Raw genomic sequence first — 23,780 nt, 5'->3', positions numbered from 1 at the left:
ATGGCGAGCGTCGAAGAAACGGCCCGAGACAGTCATGATGACAAAGGTGCAGATGTTGTGCGCCGACCATCTTCATAGCGTCCAGCAACCAGAGCCTATCGTCGTCATTTGAATGACGAAGCCATTGTGATGACAGCTTTATTGGTTTCTCCTCGCGGCAGAGCCGCCGTGTAAGACCTCTGAGGGATTCGAAAGAAGTTTGAAACAAGGAACGAGTTGGAGAAAGGACGGATCATTCGTATCAGATGTCATGATTTACCTGGTCGGTCCGATGACGCACGTGATATGTCATCATTGCATCGTCACACCAAAAAAACTTGAAAGCTCTCTTGCTTTTGACCCCAGCGAGTGGGGGCGCCGATGGGCTACATCCCACGCGATGCGCTAGAAAACTTGCATAAATATGCGTATAAAGGTGTAGATAAGTGCGTCCTCCCTCTCCCTCTTCGCTTTTTTCCAACACAGCTGATTGTGGAGCCAGGTCCCTCACGTCGAAATACATCTTGAATCCCTTCTGGACATGGTTTGTTACTCTATGGCCGCTCAATGTAGCCCCTAATACTGTGAGTATCGTTTTCTCCTCGTGTTTCTGGCCACTTTCGACGCGATGATACTTATGACGTGTGGACCAGATAACGCTTTCGGGCCTCTCAATAATTTTCCTCAACTTCGCGACACTGCTATACTACGATCCGCAGTACCTCACGGAGAAGGGCGGAGTAGTGCTGCCTAGCTGGGTGTACTTTTCGTGTGTACTCTTCGCATGACGTTCATTGCTCGCCTGACAGCAAAATCAGCTTAGCCATTGGCTTGTTTGCCTACCAGAGCTTCGATGCCATAGATGGGTCAGTGGATTGAGCATCTAATCAGCCCCAACAACTTAAGGGTCTTAGAAAACAGGCGCGTCGAACCGGTATGGCTGGACCTCTGGGTGAAATGTTTGATCATGGTGCGTTGCATTCTGCCAGCCTTTTGTCACCAACTAAAAACGCTTTAGGCTGTGATGCGATGAACACGACTCTAGAAGCAGTCCTAGCCTGCCATGCTCTCAATCTCGGACGTTCATGGTGGACTGTCTCTTCACAAGTCGCAACACTGGCCAACTTCTACCTCACAACTTGGGAAGAATACCACACTGGCCAGCTCTATCTCGGTGTCTTCTCTGGACCAGTCGAGGGAATCCTCATGATTGTCGCCATTTTCACGATCAGTGGTCTCTACGGCCCGGCCTTTTGGGATACCAAAATCCTAACATTCTTACGACTCACGAACATGCCATATATCAACCGATTACCCAACCTCCCACTGAACGAATCGTTCATGGTGTTTGGTGCTTTTGGGCTGTTTTTCAATATCGCCAACAGTTACGCGAACGTCCGGCGGACCAGAAAGTCTTCTGGTAGTGGTACCTCCCGTCCACTTACTTTCCTGCTCCCATTCGTGGTATCGGCCGGCCTCCAGCTTGCCTGGCTGGCCCATCCACGTGTCACGTCTCCCGCAATTCTCTACTCTCCGCTTTTTGTGCCCTTTCTTTGCGCATGGGGCCTGCAATTCGCGCGTCATGTCGGCCGGATGATTCTCGCCCACGTGACCCAAGACGGCTGTCCATTCCCCCTCTTCGACTGGATGTGGGTCTGGACAGCACTTTGTACCCTCGACGCCTACCTCCCCGCCTTGCTGGACCGACAGCCACTGATCCAATCGTCGGCCAAAGGCAGGGCATTCTTGGTCTATACCACGTTGGCGCTGTCGTTCGTTCTTTACGCGCAGTTTTGCGTAAGAGTGATCAACGACATCACGAATTTCATGGGCATTGCGTGCTTCACAGTGCGGAAGAAGGGGAAGGACGGGGAGTGGCATCATGTGCAGGCGAATGGCGACGCAAAGAAAAAGTGAACGGGACTTTTTTTGGTACCAACATCTTGCCTTTATGTAACTTGCGACGACTGTGATGAGGCTCTTTTCATCTAATAGATGTACTGCTTGTAACGACTAATGTTCTAATGCGGCCGCTAATGCCATAGTTTTCTGGTGCAACTCAGACTGGTCGCTTACTTAGTGTCACAACGTGACTAGTTATGACGAGATACAGATGTTGTTCTAAACTAAAACTTCTCCAGCGCCGCCACAACTGCCTTGAACAAGACCCACACTTGGCCTTCTCACCAGAGTCACCTCTCTCCATGCAGTCGAATTGAGCAATATGCCATGGCCAACAAGATGGAAGATTCAGATGGATCCAAGTGACCTACGGCGCCGAATCAAGCTGATGTTCACAAGCAATCCATGTGGAAACCAAGAACGAATAGGGCAAGCTGCGAATCGCGGAATCAATCGAGGTGGACTAACTCGCTAGGATCTGCACGCTGAGATGTGCCGCAACCAACGGTCAAACCCCCCCCCGGGCCACTCGCGGGAAATACCAACAAGTTGCTGCATATATATCAGTGGACTCCACCCAAACAAAACCTCCAATCATGCTGGTTGCCACCGTGTTTCTTTCACTTGTGTCTCTCTCCTTCGCCATACCCAGTTCCAACTTCACCTCCACAAAACGCTCTGTTTCTGGACCCGCCATCGCTACAGACTTTCCCGACCCGTCTCTCCTCTGGGTGCCGCAGGAGAACTCGTGGTTTGCGTTTGGGACGACTGGGAATGGGAAGCACGTGCAGGTCAAGCGCTTTTTCCTACATACTTCGCATACAATCTAACAAACTACTTACCAGATGGCAAGTAGTCCCGATTTCAAAACCTGGACATACGAAAACACCGACCCGCTACCCACTGTAGCGAATTGGGTAGCGAGCAGCGCGAATGTCTGGGCGCCGATGGTTGTACAACTTGTGAGTTCTCTCCATGCTCAACTCGCAATACTAAGCGATCTCCGCTAGGATGACGGCTCGTTTGTTATGTACTACTCTGCCACTGCTGCGTCAAACACGGCGGCCCACTGCATTGGTGCTGCAACCTCCACCAATGTCCGTGGCCCATACACTCCCGTTCAGTCCACGATTGCCTGCCCCATTAGCCAAGGCGGCGCCATTGACCCAGCTGGACACCACCATCCTGATGGGAGCCTTTATGTCGTCTACAAAATCGACGGAAATAGTCTTGGACACGGCGGGTCATGCAACAACGGCGTCAAGCCAATCGTTTCTACCCCTATCATGCTCCAGAAAGTCGCAGCCAACGGCTATACCCCCATCGGCAGCCCAGTTCAAATACTTGACCGTGACGACGGCGACGGCCCGCTTGTCGAGGCACCTAGTCTCGTCCACGTTGGGAGCACGTTCTTTCTCTTTTTCAGCTCCGGGTGTTATTCTGACACAAGCTACGACCTTTCGTATGCCACTGCTTCAGTGGTGACTGGCCCGTATACGAAGGCGCGCGCACCCAACGCGCCGTTGCTGGTCACGGGCACAGATGGGTTGCGAGCGCCAGGAAGTGCCTGCGTCACGAGAGACGGGAGCAAGATCGCCTTCCATGCATTCATCGGTTCGGATATTGGCACCGGACGGGCGATGTGGACGGGAGTTCCTACGTTCAACGGGAACATCGTGACGGTAAAATAGCCCCCAGCTAAAGCGTAAGCATATCATCATAGACAAGAAAAATCGGTTCATGACCAAAGATTCGTAACTGTAGAACGATGAGAAGTATTTTCGAATAGTATACTAGGGTCTGGTTCAGTGCTTCACTACTTGATGCCTTGATCTTGAAACCCACGTCATTACCATATCCCTTTTGCTCACTGTCCTCAAAAACAGTATGAAGCCATGCCAGTGATTTGGTATCTGAAGTCTGGTTACTGTCTTATTTTGATGAACTGTCCATTAACACCTTACATTGACAAAAAAAGTCTTTGCCAAAAATCAGCTTAACTCAAAAGGAAAAATTTTGGTCCCAAATTTTGAAAAGTGGTACTTGATTGAAAGAGGATAGTACTTATGTGCTCTGAGGATCTGAGTCTTAGCCAACCACCACAATATTAATGTAGATAAGATTTAGGTATTCAAGCTTCCCAAGTAAGTACCTTTAATCCACAGATTCTAGCAAGATGCAGATAATTTGCTCGAGAGTATAGTCTATCACCAACCACCTATCGCCCGAAAACTCCCATCAGTCGGCGCCACTGTCCCCGTTTTGCAGTGTCTTCCTCTTGCACATTGTTTTCCCGGATGACCTTCAAGAACACACTCTCCAGGGTGGCCTTCTCGACCGTATATTCCGAGAAGTCGTCGTGTGTCGAGAGTCGATGGAATAGCTCCGCCAGAGACAGGCCATTTTCCCGCTCGATCGGGACTTCGAATCGGGTGGCCACATCGTCAGCCATGCGTGAGCCAGGGATGGTAGACATGACCGCTTGCGCCCGGGCAACCTCCTCTCGCGTGCGGCAGGCGAAATGGACTTCGTAAGTCGCGTAGCGTGCAGACAACTGCTCTGTCGTCCCAACAGCAAGCATCCGTTTGGCGAGGATGCCGACTTTGGTGGCCAGCGCTGCAGCCTCCTCCATTGAATGGGTCGTGATGATGACTGCCTTGTTGGCCGAGACAGCGCGGAGCGTGGACCACATCTCCCGTTTCTTCTTCGCGTCAATTCCAGTGGAGAACTCGTCAATGCAGACAACAGATGGGTTGCCCATCAACGCAATTGCCAGCGAAAGCTTTCTCTGGTTTCCCCCGGAAAGCTTGCTGGCCAGCCGGTCAGCATATATTCGGAGACCGATAGCATCCAGTAATGAATCAACGCTTGTGTCGACCTCAGTCTTGCTCAGTCCCTTCAACCGGCCATATATTTCTAGATGTTCACGGACCGAGAGTTGGGCGTCGATAGCAGAGAATTGTGGGCAGACACCCAAGGAGACGCGAGCCGCTCGTGGGTTATTGAGAACGGAAATGCCTTGAATGAGCGCATCTCCAGACTCCGGAATCACATCTCCTCCTAAAGGCAGTGGTCAGTATGGTGGCCGTTGCAAAAGGGAAACGACGCACGAATGACATTGAATGTGGTCGTCTTTCCCGCGCCATTCGGGCCAAGCATGCAAAACACGGTGTCTTTCGAGACCCCAAAGCTGACATCATCAACGACTGTGTTCTTGCCAAACGTTTTGCTGACATTGAGCACTCGAAGCAGGTCATTTGATCCCGCGGCGGCTTGTGCTTCAAGGATGACATCTTCCTTGACTGGTCGATTTGTCTCCGAGTTGGTTATTGTTGACCGTGAATGTTGTTTTTTGAACCTTCGCGGAAACAGGGAGCCCGAATCCACCCAAACAAGTATGCCAAGCAAGACCAGGGAGTAGATGACCAGATAGACAATGGGTCCGCCATATCGCATGATCGACGCCATCCACGACGCGCTCAAATTGGTTTCTTCTCCATTGCAAAGCAAAGAGAACAAGTTGACCGAGACAAGACCCGCTCTGGTCTACAAAAGTGTGAATAAACAATTTTCATGACCAGCGGAGAAACTTACCACACTCGCAACAGGGGACAAGATGGAGAGCGTAAAGTGGATGATGGTGATAATGTGGTTGGCGTCAGAAGTTTTGGCGTACGTGAGGGTAAGCAAGTATCCGGCCAAATACAGCTACAGTTGATACTGAGCCCAAGCAAATCACGATAGAATCCGGCCTACCACAAACATGACGATCTGGTACCCCGCAACTGTTGCAAACGCTGCTAGTGGTGACACCACTATCAGGGAGCAGCAATATGCGAAAAGTGTTCCAGCAATCCCATATAACACCATCACAAGCCACTGAAAGCATGTAAGTAACGACAAGCGAGTCAGATCTGAATCACTCACAAAGAAACCTAGGCCATGAAACTGATTCGAAACAGCGGCGAAGATGATGATGACAATAGTGGACATGATGACCGTGAAGATAGCATCAAACATAAGATGTCCAAGCCAGAGACCGACGGGGTTGTGTAGGCCATTGCTGAACTGCATGGCTTGAACCGAGGAACGTCGCTCTTTGGATACGTAGAGCGCGAAAAACGCCGGGAAAACAGACTATTATGATCGTCAGTTATGATTCGCGGCAGTGTTAATAACCGACCATGACGGCACAGAAGAAGGCAATCCACTTGAGCGCGAAAAGGGTGCCAGCTAAGACAACTCAGCGTGAGGCAACCAGTGGATCAAGTCAGGCTTACCATCAACAGGCGGAAAAGATTCGTATGTAGGGAGCATCAATGCCGGTATTGGTCCCGCCCGTCCAGAAACATTCAAAGCGTGGTTAAAGAGGAGATTGCTGGCCAAACTGAGAATACTGGGACCCATCAACCCAGGCGGCGAGGCCTCCCATGCAATAAACGCTTGGCCAGAGGTGACATCCAACGAAACACCGCCCGTGCTGATATTGTGGATGTTGTTTTGGATCGTGCTCACAAAGGTGGCATTATCCGCAATGGGCAGGAAACTGAAGGGCTGCAGAGCAGTCGTATTCCCGATGTCCGTGTCATTAAAGAATGCGGTGAAATTGGCGATGTTAGCAGCACTGACGGCCGTGAGGTTGCCAAAAGTGTTTGCTAGAGATGGTGGGGAGATCAAGACTCGAGAAGGATCTCCTTTGTAGAACGCAAGTAGCGTGGAGAGGGGCGGGAACAATGGCTCGTTGAAGGCGGGAATGTCGAGAGTCTTGACACAAGACTGTGCTCTGCCAGAGATGAATACGAGGGGAATAGTAGAGCCAGCGATAGCGATGAGGACGGCGAGGACCGGTGTTAGCCAACTTCGTTTGAATATAATGGCGCGTTTGCGGAATATGGTCAGCGCCTGGCGGAAAGGTGAGGTGGCTCGTCCCGTGACTAGATTCAATTCGACGTGTTTGGTGTCGTCAATCGAAGCATTACTCGGTGTGGCGCTCTTGTCTGCTTCGTCCAACGCATCCATACTGTTTCTGTTACCACTCGCTGCATCTTCTTTCCTCATTAAGTCCAAGAAAATGTCTTCAATGGAGGTACCCAATACGTCATACGAGGCAACTCCATATTTCTCCTTGTCGTTGTCAAGAAGGCGAAGAACTTGATCTACGACGGCGGTATCTTTGCTCTTCAAATGATATAGCGGCTGATGCGGAGAGGCCAAAGCAACATGAGCAAGAGGGGCAATTGCGCGTATCGAACCCAGAAGCTCTGCTGTGGTCGAAGGGCCGGCTTTCTCTTCGACAGGGCTGGACTGGGCCAAGGTTACTTGTACGGTATACCCTTCCCCTAGGTCACGTTTGAGAGCAACTGGTGAGCCCGACGCAACAAGTTTTCCGGGTGCTGCCAATATCGCGATGTGGTCCGCAAGCAGGTCTGCTTCGTCGAGGAAGTGAGTCGTGAAGATAATGGTGCGCTCTTGACGGAACGAAATCAGGGTCCTCCATAGCGCGCGTCTCGAAAGTGGGTCGACTCCAGAGGTACACTATCGAACGTCAATGAAAGCCTATTGACAGATCTACCAACGTACCTCGTCAACTAGGACGATGTTCGATCCGCCAACAAGACCAATGGCTAGTTGCAGCTTGCGCTTCTGCCCACCAGAAAGGGTGTCTGCATTCGCATGAATCTTGTTCCCGAGATCACAGTCTTTTAGTAACTGAACGAGGTCTTCGTCTTTATCTGCCTTGCCGGACCACTTGACTGCGCGCCATAATTTGAGGGTTTGGAGACAAGACAACTCGGAGATCAAGACATTCTTTTGAGGCACGATGCCCAAAGTCCCTCGCGGTGGTTTAGAAACGCCCCCTTCGAACACGATCTCTCCTTTGGTACGTCCCACAAGACCTCCGATAATGGACAAGGAGGTGGACTTTCCAGCTCTGGAGGAATTCGGTTCACAGAACAACAACATGAGGAAATCCACTGACCCATTCGAACCCAAAAGCACAAATATCCCTTTCTGTGGGACATCGAACGAGAGCTCTTCAATCGCGGTGACCGCCCCACCTTTGCGGTTGAACATGGACGTGTTGAAGGTTTTACCAAGCCCTTGCACGGACACGGCCACGTCTACCGGCATCTGTAGTTCCCCGCGGCGTCGTCTACCCCAACATTTCCAAGAACGAGAAGCAGACGGCTCTCGTGGGTCGTATAGTCGTCGCTCTAGAACGACACCAAGATATGGCCACAAGAATACGTCAATCTGGACTCATATGAGCTGATGAAGGAAAGCAAATCGTGTGAACGCACGAGACCAGCGATTAGGATGGTGAGTAAGGCCAATTGGTGATCAGGGTCTCCGTGGATGGCGTCAGTAGGTAATCGGTGGTTTTCATATCCGCTGATGGCCCGATTGGCGAAAATATAAAACCCAGGAGGGAAGATGATGGTAAAGAAAAAGGCACCACCAGTTCCAACTAGAATATAATGAGTAACCAGAGCATTCAGAGGAAATAAAACACACCTCGTTTGAGAATCAGCGCGATGATAGCAAACATTATTGACAAGAACGTAGAGAACACAGCTGCCAATTGGGGGCTCTTGCCGAACGGTGCAGCAACAAAAAATGACCAGCTTGCCAGGGATAAGCCGAAGAGGATGTGAACAGCCAATATCATGAGCACGTTGGTTTCGACCCATATTTGCGAGCGCCACACTAGTGAGACGATAACCCACGCAGGCAAATAGATGAGGCTGTAGCTCAGATGCCAAGCAGCAATGCGTGCCGAGTCAAATAATCCCATAGCGCGCATATGGGCTGTCACTTGAGTTGCCCGCTCGCCTGCATAAGCGCCAGGGAGTTGGTAGGATATTCCTGAAAAGCACACAAAGCTGTAAACGTCTTCGATGAGCCAAATGCACGATTGAAGAGAGCACTTGCAATGCTATAACCAGAAGTTCTCGAATGCCGCGTACAAAGCCTTGGATGATTAAGAGCGTTGCTTGGCAAAAGCCCAGAAAAACTCACTCAACCGGGTACGATCATCTTGCTCCACATTTGTTTCGTTTGTGAACGCCCATTCACGCGGCGTAGGAAGGCTGACACCAGTCCGCAGTTGTATGATAGCCTGCCGCAATTATGTCAACTTCCAATAAATGAAAGTGGCATTACAAGACCATTACCTCGTCAACTGCCCATTGCAATGGCAGAACCCTGGTCTCAAAGTCACTTGCATGGCGAACGACGTCGATGTGGAACAGCCCCGAGTCCGCCAGCACCGTGTAGTTTATGGGTTTGGTCGCGTTTGTTGGAATGTCGTAGAAGATAACTGCCGCATAACATTCGGAAAATCCGTTGAAGTTTTGCGGGCACTCGAAAGGGAGTTGTGCTGCGCTGCTGGATTTCTTGACGGAGGCTAGCTGACGGTCCGTAAATCCATTCGTAATGCGGGCCATGATGTCGTCGGGCGAAGGTTGGCTCTTGCCGTCGGTCGCGTCTGCCCAGACAAGCGTTCCCGCGTCATGGAATCTGTCTTGAAGGGAGTATATCGGGATGGGGGAGCCAATTCCATACTTTTAGCTGTTAGTTTCAAAAGCAGAATAACAGTTAGGTGGCTGCGCACATTATTGGGTTTCAGTAAGAACTTTTTCGCGACAGCGAGAAAGATTCCATAGGCAACCTATAGATAAAATGGGTCATTCTAACACGGAGAGCATTGAGGCGCACCGGGAAAATGAAGCAACGAAGAATGTTCAGCTAAAACGAGGTGAGCGATTCGATTGTCAACGAAGGTAAAGGACTAACAAAGGGATGCTTAGATAGTACGATCCAGTTCTTCCAAAAGAGCGCCGAAAACTGCCTCCATAGTAGAGGCATGCACGGACCCCAATGACGAGAGGAAAGGAATGCTGAGGAATGCTGCGCATATGAGAAGAGATCCCAGGACAAGTTGATGTCGGCGTGCTTCGGCTGGTGTCAGGCACATTACGTCAAGGTCCAAAGAAAAACAACAACAAAATTGAAAACAAGCTCGTTGCTTTTTTCTTTTAACCCATTGGACTTTGTCGTGGTCACGGTGGTGAGTTGAGAGTCTACGCGTTGACGACCACCAGACAGTTAGAGATGCCGTATCCCCTCAATTTGAATATGTTCCGGTTCACGCATCGTTTGCCTTTTTGGTCTCCTCTGTCTGTTACAGACCAAGGCGCGACCTTCGCTCCTCCCCCGTTGACGACTGTGATGTGTCCATATGTGCTCTCTGAACACTAAGGGTACATTGTACCAAACCAATCATCATCTCAATTCAGAAATAACTGACAGCTGGGCACGACTCAAGAAACTTGCGAGCCATCGTACTGTTATTCGCCGCTGTCCTCCGTCCCTGAGCGTTGAACCGAATTTTCGACCTCCATTCTGGAGTGCTCAAAAGGTTTCCTGTTCCTCCCTGCAGCTCCATCAGGCGCTTCTGGAACCATCTCTCGCAGTTGGGACTCCACCAGCCCACGCTTAGGCCTGAAGACTGGAACGCTGCTAGCGTGGGCCAAAATGATGCATACTTGACTTGAGCACCATATTTGTCGCTGTCGTCGGGTTGCCCTGGAAGGAAATCAATGCTTGTACTTTTTCTCAAAACAGTAAATTGCCTGTTTCCACCATATACACACCCAAAACAAGGTCAATCTCACTGGGTGTTAGTGCTTGGTACCACAAGGAGCCACCGTATGGAATATCTGCAAGAAAGACGCCATATTCGGGGACAGTTTCACCTTGCAGACTACGGATGACTTCTTGATAGTTTGGTATGACCATTCGAGCGATTCTCGCCACAAATCCGCCCTGGAACAATGCCACGCGACCGCGAGGTGATGTCAAGAATGCATCTCGCCGCTTTACATACGCCCGGTAATCAACTGTGGTAGGCTGATAGTTGGCTCGTCGACGCCCTAACAAGACTTGGGCGGGTGGCCACCGAGCAATGCTACCGGTTGATAGACGCCAGCAAAGTGAGAATGCTGCCCCGATTCTCACAAGTTGTTGAATAATTGTCTTGGTATTCCGCCAGCGTGACCGGATGCATTGCAGAACCGTAGCCCCATCTTCTATCTCCACGAATAGACCATCACTATTGTCGGGGACAAACACAAATCTGAGTGGTTCCCCTTGTCCTCCCCGAACAATCAGTTTCTTGACCATGACAGGCCAGTCATAAGTGTGTAACCTGGCAGTTGGGGTATTGATGTCGCAGAGGCCTACTGGTCCAGCACCGGAGAACTCGTGAATTACATGCAGTAGGACAGAATAGTTTTGTGGTGGATCTTTCCAATCGGTGTCCCCAAGAGCCCACGATGTTGACAGAGCATTGGTGGCTTTTGCGTCACCAGGAGCAATGAAGTCTGACTGGAACCCATAGCGCATGATCACCAAGTCAGCATTGTCAATGACGCCGTCATCGATTGACATTGGTTCAGCTTCAATTTCCACCTCGGCATTGTCGACAACTGGGTTTTCAAACTTGAAAAGCTGGGTTGCGCGATCTTGTTCATGAGCAATGTAGCCTTCGATGAGATCTCGGCCCTCAAACACCGCAGTACCATGGCCAGGATAAAGCTTCTCGATTCCCCCCTCCCTCACCGACGTCAACAAATGTTGGAGACTGCGCATATAGGCGGCTAAGTCTTCGAAAACAGTGTTTTTTTGGGCAAAAACGGCGCCGGCAGTGCAAAGCACTTTATCGCTGGGTACATGGAAATAAATCGAATCGGTTGTATGGCCAGATTTGCCGCTGGAAATGCGGAACACACGAAAATTGGTAAAGGTTTGCCCATCAATCAGCTCGTGGAATAGTCTTCCTGTAGGCGAAACAGTGTAAGAGTTGCCAGTTGGCGGCGAAAGAAGTGGAGTGGCAATGGGGTAAAATTGTTCATAGGGACTCGGATTTGGCGATTGAAGAGGGAACGTGTGTAGTCGCGGAGGCTTGAATGGCAGTGAACCGTTCCGCTCGTTCCAGAGTCTGCGGAGAAGTCCCAGTATTGTGGCAAGCCCATCACTATGAGAGGTGCGCCAATAAGGAAGAATAATATCAGATACGTCGACTTCTTGCTCATCGGCGGTAGCGCTTCCTTTAGTGGCCTCTTTCAACGCAAATTCAAGGAGAGGAGTGTATTCGGTGCGTCCTTCACCCAGATCGACTAGCGCAAAAGGCCGCTTCTTGCCAATTATGTAGTTTTTGGTACTTTGGAGTGTGTCTTCTCCGAGTCCTGGATTCTGGGAAGATTTTTGTTATTTATTTTATTACATAACAGTCTGATTCTGTGTACCTGTCCTAAAACTTGGAGCACGTTCTCGCTCACCTGACCATGGCCGGGTTAAGGGTGGTAGGAAACATGCTGAAGCGGCTCACCCTCGAAACAGAGGCAAGGACTCCGAGATTGCCAGTGTACATGTTCAGACCAAAGACAGGGTGTCACAGTCACGTGAAGACAGTCACAGCCGCTTCGTACTTAACTCAATCGTAACCTCAAGTCTTACTATCCTACCATTCCTCCAAGCATTGTGATAGTAGCAGCTGGATTCGACGCAGGAATTTTAGCATTCATGACATCCTACACTCATGGCCACCAAGCTTCCGTTCTACGAGCGCACTCCTGGAGAACAGCTCAGAACTCGTGTGCCTACCTTCTGAGCTACGTCAAGCCTGATATGTCAATTCTCGATGTAGGATGCGGACCCGGGACAATCACCGTTGATTTGGCCTGCCTAGTTCCTCAAGGCCATGTTACAGGAATCGAGCCATCCGCTGAGCAAGAAGAAGTGCTTGACAAAGCTCGCCATTTAGCTTCATCGCAAGGAGTCACCAACCTCACCTTCTCGCGCGGAGATGGTCACAATTTGCCATTCCCTGACAACATGTTCGATGTTGTCCACGCCCACCAGGTGTTGCAACACGTCGCTGACCCCGTCAAGGTGCTGAGTGAGATGAAACGAGTTGTGAAGAGTGCTGGAGGGATCATTGCCGTCCGCGACATCGACTATGCATCTATGGTTTGGCACCCACCCTCCAAAGGGCTCTCAGATTGGCATGAAATGTATGAGAGGACAGCTCGCGCAAATGGAGGCGAACCCAACGCTGGACGTGTTTTATTGTCGTGGGCCCTCAAGGCGGGCATTCCTCGTGATTGCATTGAGCCCATGGTCGGTACATGGTGCTTCAGCAAAAGCGAAGAAAAAGAATGGTGGAGCGGGACATGGGCAGAGCGTGTTGTCCAGTCAGCACTAGCAAAAAGCGCTGTCGAGCATGGAATCTCCACGGAGGCTGAATTACAGGAAATGGCGACAGCTTGGAAAAGTTGGTGTGTCGCACCCGACGCGTGGTTTGCGATGCTACACGGAGAACTTATTTGTCGTTTGTGATACTTACTGCATATGGAAACCCAGAGAGCGGACAAGATACTACATACTAGGGTCCATGAACAAGAAATCAATAGAGTTTGTTTTATCTTGAGGTCTCAAGACAAAGACAGTACTTCTCTGAATAACCAAGTATGGTTCATGTCAATGCGGTGAAGGAACTCGGAGAAACTTACATAAAGGGATGCATATGGTGTATGCTCGCGTTGTCACTTATGAGGTTGGCACCATCTCACTGCTAATTTTACGCCAGTTGTTCTATTTGTGTCGTCCGATATCGCGAAGGAAACATCTGAACGTTCTCAGCTGAGCTCTTACCCAGCGTGCTTGAGTTGCTCATCTTTCGCTCGTTTCCAAGGACGAGGATGGTCTGACCAACTGTTTGACTTCGCAGCATACAGTTTTGACGCACTTCTCATCGAAAATGTGCAAGAAGCACATGTGATCACTGATGGCTTTGCTTATCGACCCCCACAACCATGCTTGCGAGAATGATTGTCCCGCCCCGAGTCGGTCCAGTTGACGCCGATGAAACTACTAGTACTTCCACGCTCCGTCTCCGGGGTGTGGTTATTCTCTTCTTCCATCCCACAACGAGGACTTGAGTCCAGCTCTAATGCAGCTGTTGACGCCACAACTTGAGCGTAGGTCGGCAAAATGGCGCCAGGTCATCGAGCCGTATGTCCTTTCCACTTAGTCGCAGACATTCTTCGCTGACATTTATCAGCTCTCCCGTTGCTTCAAGCTCATCAGTAACATTGGAGGTGCTCTCCTCCGCTTTACCTTGCTCGAGCTCGTTGCGGCCCATCCCAGTATATGGCACCCCAGTTGTGATTGGGGGTTCTTCATCCTCCAGCATCCCAGTTAATGGAGCAACATTGACCATTGTGTTTCCCCACGCTTCTGCTTCCTCAAGTTCACCTGATTCTGAGTCTGATTCCATCCCTGGGTCACAGAATCGTCCTGCTGAAGTCCCTGGGTCGTTCTCATCCGCAAATCCCAGTTCCTCGAGTGGGCTCGACCCAGACGCAACGGGCTCAGCATCAGAACACATATTTTCGTTCACCCTCATTCCTCCTGGATTCCCTTTGCCGCATTCACCTAGCGTTTCTACAGCTACCTCAACAGCTGCCGGTCGCTTGGTTGCTCCGTAAGTGTGGCCTTTTCTGAGTAACAACTTTCGCTAAATCGCTCCAGTGACACACTCTCTCCCATTCCAACTACATCTTCGCTTTCCACCCGTAGCAAGACCGCCTCGAATGTCATCTCGTTCAGCCTCAACTCATATGGTCAGAATGGGATCGCGACTTCTACGGGCGCTTCTCCCACTGAAAGTGACCCAGCTTCGGGGAACTCGATCTCCCAGTCGTCTCACCCCAAACGCAAGGTGGCTGGCGCCGCTGTCGGAGCGATATTTGCTCTTGTCTTGGGAACTATTCTCGCCGTGTGGGCTTACCGTCGTTGGTCCCATGGCCGAGCTAGACTCTCCAAGACATGGATTTCTTCGCCCTTGCTGCATGACGCATCAGACTTCCCTGATGATGCATATTCTCCAGTAAACAAACGGCGTTCACGTACATCTGCCACCCCTAGAATGACCCAAGTGGAGCCGCGTCTACTGAGCGAAGGGTTTTTGGGCCGTCCAGTTTCGCTCCATGCACGTGATGGTGAAATGGCATCAGCGAATGATCCAAACTCTCATCTTGACGCTGATACATGGAGCACTCCGACGGAGCCGCCTGCGGTACAAACCACAGATAGCGATGTCGCGGTGGCCCCGTGGTTGGCCTCAGATGCCAATGACAGCACCAGCAAACTACCGCCGACTCAACCGCTCCGTATCAGCGCCAAGGGCTTCATGCGCCGAATTCGTGGCCGACCGTCGATGGGGCGGGCCACCCGGGGCCTGATGACCAGCCTTTCTCCCGTGCCAGAGAGCCCAATATCGACCCCTGCGATGAGCATTGTCACCAGTATGCACCGACATCCCGTAGACCTGAACGACAGCGACAATGGCTCTGTCTCTGTCAGAGAGACTGATAGCAACTGGAGTGGAGATGCTTCTAGTCTGAGACACGAGCCGGGTTCTAAGCCAGCTCATTTTCCGCCATGGATTCGTCGCACGATTGGTAACAGTACCTCTGGTTAGATAGAGTTGTATTGTTCAGCACTGGGACAAAAAACAGCTCTCTCAGACAACTAGATGGGTTTCGTCCATCGACGCCGACCTGATGGATGACCGCAACTCGTTCTTGATGTCAACACAATCGTCTGCGGCGCATCTCACAGCGACGTTATATTCGACTTGATGGTCAATGAAGACCTCCATCTATTTGGCTCCGTCAGCTCCAGCAACAATTCATCAGGCTGCGCACATTGGGTCTGGTCAAGTTATCGGAGCCAGTAATCGAGGGCTTGTCTTGCGATATGATCGAGCGAGGGACAGCGCGGAGCGGCTGGTTGTGCCGTCCATTGAGCGGGATGCCCAGTGGCCGGTGGCGATGGCGGTACCAATTGCGCAAGTTGAGGCTGCAAAAATGAGTAGGGAATCGCAAGGCTGCTACGAAGCCATACGTCGCGAGGATCGAGTTAGAGTATACTACAAAGGGTTAGACATTTTCAACGAAGTAGGAGGAGATGGGTACGTTTGGCGATGTTGAAATGTATTCCGATCCAAACAAACGTCCCGGGGAGTCTCAGTACCTATTTTTTCCGCTGATGAGATAATTCTATCCAAAGATGAGTCGCTAACGCAGGTAATCGCAGCAAACACAATGGCGCCTGGGTGCCGATGAGCATTGTTCAAGGCCAATTTCGCAGACTTACATGTCAAAAAACCATCGTTGATCGTAAAGACTACGACAGCGTCTACCATCTCTTGTGTTCTTGTGAAATGGGTGTCAGCTCGGACACGGTCGAGTGTCCGTGAATATGAATTTGACCTTACCCTGGGTACCCTTGTCTGAGACTCCGAAGGTAGTAATACCGAGCGATGGAGACAACAATGTCCGTCACTGCCGATATAGACAAACCAGCAATGACCACATTCTAAAAACATGTGGTTGAGCGAGACCAAGAAAGCTTGGAAACAGGCGAAAACCAACATTGAAGCGGCCTGAGAACGATGCAAATGTTTTGTCAAGCAACCTGTTATGCATTAGGCCGAGGCGAAGTAAGTGCAAAAAGGAGCGGTGCTTACATTCCTATAGTAGTCGCTGGGGGTACGATCTCTCTTAGTAATTCGTGAATCATTACAACGCTATGTGATCTCACTCAATGCTAGGCCTAGAAAATCGCGGTCAGAGCGACACACAAACTCTCGGAATCATGATCATTACCGGTCCGCGCAATGCAAAGAAGCACCTACAAGAATGTCAAGAGTCAAGACAAACCCCGGAAAAGTCTCGACTGCTCACAATAACAGTCGTCAAAAACCAGTTATTGCCGCTCACTGGAAGCGCATGTAATTATGAGGAGGCGGGTTATGAAGCAGAATCCTTGAACCCGTACTCTTGTGGATTCTCCATCCATAGAATCTGAACAAAAGTCAGCTCAATATTCGGGAGCGAGAAGGGGTTTCAGCACAAGTTCGCGCTAAGCGTTATAATGGCCGTAATGGCGACAGTGAGCTCGAAGGATTCTCAGGAACGACAATCCGGGAGGAAATCAAGCTCACCGCCAGAGTACTTAGCCTGAATTTAGATGAAGTTGACTGAATAGTGAAAGGCAAACGGCATAATTTGCGAGATGATCTTCTCGTCGTTGAAGTTCACAACGAGGTACTTCCACATCGTCGTGCAGATTAAAATTGTGTGCGCTGCATCGTTGGTCCTGTTGTACTTTGTTATATCGGTGAAGAGATCCCTTGCTTGACCCACCAGATCCAGATGACCTGAGCATGGTCATTGAGCCTGATACAGGTGCACATTGGTGACACCCACCAGAATTTTGTATTTGATCGTGTCTGTTGGGAATATCCGGAAGTAGAGAAAGGTCTGGAATCCCAAAACTGCAGAGAGCCTTTTGACACTGCAATCAGCAGCGGTATAAGCGTGCGGCCATAGATGGAGCCTACCCTACAGCAGTTAAACAGCCAGCGAGCAGTGCTCCAAGTGTTGTTTGTAGGATTTCAGTAGACATGGGAGGGATGGATTTGGAGAATCAATCGGCTGCGACCCTTGAAGGAGTCTAGAGTAGACGGCATTATAATGGAGGATCTCAATTTAGCCAGCGTACCTCAAGCGCCATCAAACGGGTATTTTTACGACACATCCTGGCCCCGGGGAGGGTAGAAATTGTACGAAGAAGATGGGGACGAGACTATAAGGCGATGTTTTCACAGCCAGGCTGATATTCGCACGAAGATCTAGTGGACGACGGTGAGTTCTCTTCTGTGTCGGACTGTGGAGCAGCTATAGCCTTACACTTGCAACACGGGTAAGTGCATCATGGGCTAAATGTGGGTTTGCGCTGTTGATGATTCATGTGTGTAGGGTTCCATGGTGGAGCATCCGTGAAATTGTCGTTGTTACTAGCCTGCGGACTATGCTTTCGTCAGATGGCCTTCAGCCAGTTGAAGACGAAGCCTAATTTGAGCGATCATGAAGGAAGGAAGGATGCGTGAGACCGGATGACAAATCTCTGATCTCGAAACGTTTCGTCCACCAACTCATTGCGTCAACCTGTTCTAGCAGCATATTCGCCCTCATATTGACTCTTTCTTCTACTTGGACGCTGTCCCATAGGACACGATATGTAAGTAGCACCACTCAGGCTGTCATGATCTGAGTCATCTGACCATTCATAGGTTCTTGAAAAAGAGAGGCACTGGCAAACGCCGAGATGATATCTTCCATCTGTGTTGCTGGGATGAAGAAGCACCGCTTCTGTACTTATGAACGAATCAAGAACAGAATTTCTAGTCATCGAGTGTCAGGTCAAATGCACTTGCATCCTGGTGAGCCAGCGTTGATTAAACTTCCAATATTCGAGCTGGCCTCATGTTGTCAGGGGAACCTCCCTTTCGGCCCCTCGGAGACGATTCCGATTCTGGTCCGACTCCGGTTCCGACTCCGGCGATCGCATCACCGCCTCCGTCAGGCGCATCGCCGCCCCCGCCTGGCGATCCCCCTGGGACCTGGCCTGCGACATGGCGCAGGCATACTGCACGGAGCAACGATCAACCTTGGCGCGTCAAGAGCGCAGTATATAGTTCCGCTACCTAGCAGGCGGACCCTTAGAGTTTCTTCTCTTTGGATCCTCCCCTGCTAGGTCAGCCTCACTTGTATTTGCTTACTTCTATTCACTCTTTGGATCCTCCCCTGCTAGGACCTTGATCTCAGGCCTCCGGGGTTGCCCTTACAGCAGAAGAAACTCTCTACGGGATCAACCGGACAAGATTGCCAGGTTCGGCGCTGACTCAGGCTCGGAGTCCGAGTCCACTCCGCCCTCGCCACCGCCCCTGCCACTTGTCCCCTCCTCCTCTGCCACTCCTGTCGTCCCCCGCACCTGTCATGCCTTCCGGAGCTACTCCTGACGCTGACACTCGGCTGGATGCACTCGAGGCGAAAATCGACCGCCTAACTGAGGCCCTTACTCTCCTCACCACCCAGGCTTCCGCTGCCGCTGCCGCCGCTAATACTGCTGGCGGACCCCAAACACCACCACCGGAGACGTCGATTCCGACTCCGACTCCGGTTCAGGGCGATTCCGAGGCCCTCTTTGGCGACATCAACCTCGCCTCAAAATTGGTTTTACGACCAAACCCCCGTTCACCTTTAACGGCGATCGGAAACGCGGCCGCGCGTTCCTCTACGCGGTCCGCACCTACGCCCGCCTTGCCCCTGAGGCCTTCGTGGTCAATGGAGAGGCGAGCGAGGAAAAGGCCGTCCGCTATGCCATGTCGTTTATGGCAGAAGGACCTGCTCAGCAATGGGCGGGCGCGCCACGGAAGCAAAGCCCCGTTTCCGTTTCCGTCCTGGGGCTCGTTCGTTTCCGAGTTTCGACTCCGGTTCGTCGAGGAGAATGAGCAAGATCACGCTCTCTCCAAACTGGAGACTTCCGCCTATCACATGGGCACCAAGGATGTCTACCAGTACACCGACGACTTCGAGGACCTGATGGACCTCGCCGGATTTGAAGACGCGTTGGTCAAGGTGACCAAGTTCCGCCACGGACTTGATCCCCTGATCAACAACGGAATCACGTCCTCGAATGACCCCCGGACCTCCGGGACTATCTTAGCTGGCGCACCCGGGCCTTCCGTCAATACGAGGCCCTGGTCCGGGCCAAGCTGATCAAGTCAGCCGCCCCCAAGACGCCTGGCGGTTTGATTCGGACTCCGTTTCCGGTCAACCGCATCCCGGCTCCGGCTCCCTTCCGCCCGGTGGCTCCGGTCGTGCCACCCGCGGCCCGCGCCCCGCTCCGGCGCCTCCAGCTCCCGTCCCCATGGAGTTGGATCGCACTAGGGCTCGGGGTGCCCCTCGTCGCGCCTGCTTCAGGTGCGGCGACCCAAAACCATCTCGCCCGAGATTGCCCCCCCCCAGGGATGTCCGCTCAATGGACATCCTCGGCGAGGTGATCCAACAACTCGGTGACGAGATGTTAGCGGAGTTGATCGCCCGCTACTCGGACACAGCTGCGCTGCCGGAAACAGCCGCGGAGTCGATGGCCGGAGAGGATTTTGTCCCCCGCGACGAGTGACTGGTGTGCCCTCGTTCGCGTCCGTAAATCGTTTCGCTTGTTTGTATGACGAATCAATTCCTTCGCCCTACAACGAGCCTGAAACGAAAGACATACCCTCCCCCGCCCCCGTTTCGACTCCGTCTCCGACTCCGCCCGCGACTCCGGTCATCGTCCTTCGCCGCCTCACTGCCTGGGAAAAGAAATTGCCCAAGCAGTACACTGTCGCTGCTTCCCCTGGAGTGAACTCCCTCCACCTCCCGTTGGAGCTAGAGTCCACTACCAGCGCTTAAGCTCTCGCTCTCTGGCCTGGTTGACTGTGGTGCCACCTCCGACTTCATCGACACGAACTACGCCGCCGGAATGGCATTCCGGTCCGCACCCTGGCGCAACCGATTCCGGTCTTCAACGTCGATGGCACTCCGAATGATGCTGGCTCCATCAACCAGATCGCGGACTTGGTCCTACGCTACAAAGGCCATTCCGAGCGTGTTCAACTCGCCGTCACCCATCTTGGTAAACAAGACCTCATCCTGGGGTACTCCTGGCTGCGGAAGCATAACCCAGAGATCGATTGGGAAACCAAGGAGGTCAAGATGACGCGGGTGCCCTCGCGGCTGCTCCACTTGCGGCGAGGAAGAACGCGTTGAACGGACTGAGCTACGGCGACTCCGGCTGCTCCAGAAGCGACTCCGCTCCGGCCCGTTCCCCTCGGTCTGCGCCATGGACCTCTCTGGGCCTGACGACGGAGACGATTCCGTCTCCGGTGACGACTCCGCCCTGCCTGATCTGATGCCGGACTCCGACGACGATGAAGACGATGGTCAGCTTGAAGATGGTGACCGCATCTTCTACACCTCGTTCCGCCCCTCGGAGGAGATACGCGCTGGCAGTACTGTCTCACAGCGCCTGGCCGAAGCCTTCGCCAGGAACTCCGCCCCTCCGCCCTCCGAGATCCCGGACTGGGCTAAGGAGTTTCAGGATGTCTTCAATAAGGAGTCCTTCGACACGCTACCGGAGCGGAGAGCCTGGGACCACGCCATTGAACTCGTCCCCGACGCTAAGCCCACCAACTGCAAGGTGTACCCCATCTCGCCCCGCAGACGCGAGCTCGACGCGTTCATCGAGGAAGGGCTTTCGACGGGCCGGATTCGCCCCTCCAAGTCTCCGATGGCGTCTCCGGTCTTCTTCGTCAAGAAGAAGGACGGCGGACTCCGCTCGTCCAGGACTACCGTGCTCTCAACGCGATGACTGTCAAAAACCGGTACCCCCTTCCGCTGATCAACGACCTCATCAACCGGCTCAAAGGCGCGTTTACTTCACCAAACTCGGCGTCCGTTGGGGCTTCAACAACGTCCGGATCAAGAAAGGTGACGAGTGGAAAGCGGCTTTCCGGACTAACCGAGGCCTGTTCGAGCCCTTGGTGATGTATTTCGGCCTGACAAACTCTCCCGCGACGTTCCAAACGATGATGAATGACATTTTCCAGGACCTTATCCTCTCCGGAGACGTCATGATCTACCTTGACGACATCCTGATCGCCCATTCCGACCTCCGGAAACACCGGCAGATCGTTCAGGAGGTCTTGCGGCGACTCCGAGAGCACAAGTTGTACCTCCGAGCGGAGAAGTGCGACTTTGAAAAATCGTCAATCGAGTACCTCGGAGTCATCATCTCCCACAACCACGTCGAAATGGACCCCGTCAAGGTCGCAGGCGTCTCCGCTTGGCCGACTCCGGAAAACAAGAAGGACATTTAGCAGTTCCTTGGGTTCGCTAATTTCTACCGCAGGTTCATTCGGGACTTCTCAACCCTTGCGCGCCCCTCTTTTCGTGCTCACCAAGAAGGACCAGCAATGGACTTGGGGGCGACGGGAGGCCTCCGCGTTCCAAGCAATCAAGGACGCAGTCACCTCGGAACCGGTCCTGGCGATTCCGGACGACGCACGGCCTTTCCGACTCGAGGCGGACAGCTCTGATTATGCGACGGGGCGGTTCTTTCACAATCCGCCCCGGACGGGAAGTGGCACCCTGTAGCATTCTATTCCAAAAGCTTAAATGATGTCCAGCGCAACTACGAAATCCACGACAAGGAGATGCTCGCGATCATCCGCGCACTCGAGGAATATAGACACTTCCTCGAGGGCGCCGCACCCTGTCGAGATTTGGACTGACCATAAGAATTTGGAGTACTTCAGGAAGACGCAGCACCTCAACCGGAGACAGGCCCGCTGGTCCCTCTACCTCTCCCGGTTCGACTTCACGCTGCACCACAAGCCCGGCCGCGACATGGGCCGACCTGACGCCCTCTCTCGGAGACCCGACCACGGAATCGATTCCGACAACTCCGGCGTCGTCCTTCTGCGGCCCGAACTCTTCCATGTCCGCGCTCGAAGGTGTTTCCGTTTCCGGCCCTGGTTCTGAACTCCTTCGCGACATCCGCGATGCCCTCTCCGGTGAGCCTGACTTAGAGGAGCCCGTCGCACTAGCGGCCCGGCAACTCCTAAAGGTCCAAGGTCAAGCTCGAGGCCCCCGCTCCTCGCGCTCCGACACCTGTTGCAGCTGGTCCAATGCACAAGTTGTGGGTTATAACCCAACGGTCCAATGCGCAAGACATGGGTTATATACCAAAATATACTATAAAAGCATAATGTGACTAATGTGACATCGTATATGTTATTGTAAATCACCTTTTCTTCAGGCCGATGACTCGTGATGTAATATTGGGCTCCTAGGAGAGGAGGGAATAGAGATCAATAATAACTAGAGAAGGAGTGATGCAGCATCATGTGATCATCAAAACAATTGATCTCTTGCAAAACTGGTTCAACAAAGGTTAGATTTAGTTTGGACCATCAATCCCATCACTAATATCATACCAAACAGCTCAAAATAGAATAAAATGAAACCAAGGAATTATCTCTCCAAATTCCCCTGGGCTATAACCCATGTCTTGTGCATTGGACCTTTGGGTTATAACCCATATCTTGTGCATTGTAAGAGGGGCACCAGCTGGCTCCGACGAGTGGGCTGTCTCCGGTGGTCTTCTTCACTTTCGTGGGAAGATTGTTGTACCTAAGGATAAGGACCTCCGGAGACGCATCATCGAGCTCTGCCACGACACTCGAAGTTGCCGGACACGCTGGTCGCTTCAAGACCTTGGAGTTGGTCTCCCGGAACTACTGGTGGCCTCAGATGTCTCGCCATATTGGCCGGTGCGTCGCGACCTGTGACTTGTGCTGTCGCACCAAAGCACTCCGGAGACTGCCCCACGGAGAGCTGCACCCGACGGAAACGCCCCCAGAGCGTTGGCATACCGTCTCCGTCGACTTCATCGTCGAGCTTCCGGAGGCCCATGGGTACGACGCGATCATGGTTGTCGTCGACACCCTTGGGAAGCGTGCCCACTTCTCGGAGTGTCACACCACGGTCGACGCAGTAGGGGCGGCTCGCCTCTACTACCGGAATGTCTGGCGCCATCACGGGACTCCGGAGAAGTACGTCTCCGACCGCGGCTCGCAGTTCATCGCGGACTTCACCCGAGAACTCTGGCGTCTAATCGGCATCAAGCCTGCCACGTCCACCGCGTACCACCCGCAGACAGACGGTCAAACAGAGCGCGTCAACCAGGAGCTGGAGCAGTACCTGCGGATCTTTACCAACTATCAGCAGGACGACTGGGATGAGCTGATTCCGGCCGCGGAGTTCGCCTACAACAACCACGTTCACTCCTCCACGCAACAAGTCCCCTTCATGACGGACACGGGACGACTCCCGCGCATGGGCTTCGAACCCGGAGTCCGTTCCGCTATGGAGTCC

General features: G+C 52.3%; 6 protein-coding genes across 6 annotated transcripts; 4 read left to right on the top strand and 2 right to left on the bottom strand.

The window, feature by feature from the left end:
- Positions 1–360: 360 nt before the first annotated feature.
- On the top strand, positions 361–1,896 carry MIND_00555700 (uncharacterized protein; the record flags this gene model as incomplete). The annotated part of the gene is made up of 6 exons (XM_037362332.1): positions 361–425; positions 482–563; positions 633–748; positions 798–845; positions 894–949; positions 998–1,896. The coding sequence occupies 6 exons, from the start codon at positions 361–363 to the stop codon at positions 1,894–1,896; spliced, it is 1,266 nt and encodes a 421-aa protein (XP_037222624.1).
- Positions 1,897–2,477: 581 nt separating this feature from the next.
- On the top strand, positions 2,478–3,572 carry MIND_00555600 (Arabinan endo-1,5-alpha-L-arabinosidase; the record flags this gene model as incomplete). Its single annotated transcript, XM_037362331.1, has 3 exons — positions 2,478–2,672; positions 2,727–2,843; positions 2,892–3,572. The coding sequence occupies 3 exons, from the start codon at positions 2,478–2,480 to the stop codon at positions 3,570–3,572; spliced, it is 993 nt and encodes a 330-aa protein (XP_037222623.1).
- Positions 3,573–4,099: 527 nt separating this feature from the next.
- MIND_00555500 (uncharacterized protein) lies at positions 4,100–12,316 on the bottom strand (the record flags this gene model as incomplete). The annotated part of the gene is made up of 21 exons (XM_037362330.1): positions 4,100–4,941; positions 4,992–5,427; positions 5,476–5,589; positions 5,638–5,760; positions 5,809–6,018; positions 6,065–6,114; positions 6,162–7,416; positions 7,462–7,813; positions 7,862–8,136; positions 8,184–8,350; positions 8,398–8,765; positions 8,815–8,854; positions 8,902–9,001; positions 9,057–9,446; positions 9,497–9,553; positions 9,601–9,630; positions 9,679–9,837; positions 10,193–10,470; positions 10,518–12,138; positions 12,192–12,224; positions 12,275–12,316. The coding sequence occupies 21 exons, from the start codon at positions 12,314–12,316 to the stop codon at positions 4,100–4,102; spliced, it is 6,942 nt and encodes a 2,313-aa protein (XP_037222622.1).
- A 152-nt stretch (positions 12,317–12,468) lies between these two features.
- On the top strand, positions 12,469–13,284 carry MIND_00555400 (Methyltransf-25 domain-containing protein; the record flags this gene model as incomplete). Its single annotated transcript, XM_037362329.1, has 1 exon — positions 12,469–13,284. One exon carries the CDS (start codon positions 12,469–12,471, stop codon positions 13,282–13,284), a length of 816 nt encoding a protein of 271 aa, XP_037222621.1.
- Positions 13,285–13,897: 613 nt separating this feature from the next.
- On the top strand, positions 13,898–15,430 carry MIND_00555300 (uncharacterized protein; the record flags this gene model as incomplete). The annotated part of the gene is made up of 3 exons (XM_037362328.1): positions 13,898–13,959; positions 14,009–14,431; positions 14,479–15,430. 3 exons carry the CDS (start codon positions 13,898–13,900, stop codon positions 15,428–15,430), a joined length of 1,437 nt encoding a protein of 478 aa, XP_037222620.1.
- Positions 15,431–15,472: 42 nt separating this feature from the next.
- MIND_00555200 (uncharacterized protein) lies at positions 15,473–16,290 on the bottom strand (the record flags this gene model as incomplete). The annotated part of the gene is made up of 6 exons (XM_037362327.1): positions 16,108–16,290; positions 16,034–16,062; positions 15,927–15,984; positions 15,856–15,880; positions 15,657–15,810; positions 15,473–15,610 (listed from the first exon to the last, which is right to left on the bottom strand). The coding sequence occupies exons 1-6, from the start codon at positions 16,154–16,156 to the stop codon at positions 15,473–15,475; spliced, it is 453 nt and encodes a 150-aa protein (XP_037222619.1). The 5' UTR covers positions 16,157–16,290.
- Between the last annotated feature and the right edge of the window lie 7,490 nt (positions 16,291–23,780).

This window comes from Mycena indigotica (genome assembly GCF_014461135.1).
Source record: "Mycena indigotica strain 171206Taipei chromosome Unknown Mind.scaff0004, whole genome shotgun sequence".
In the NCBI taxonomy this organism is placed as follows: domain Eukaryota; kingdom Fungi; phylum Basidiomycota; class Agaricomycetes; order Agaricales; family Mycenaceae; genus Mycena; species Mycena indigotica.
Note: the sequence above shows the minus strand (reverse complement) of the source record. Positions and strands in the feature narration are given on the sequence as shown.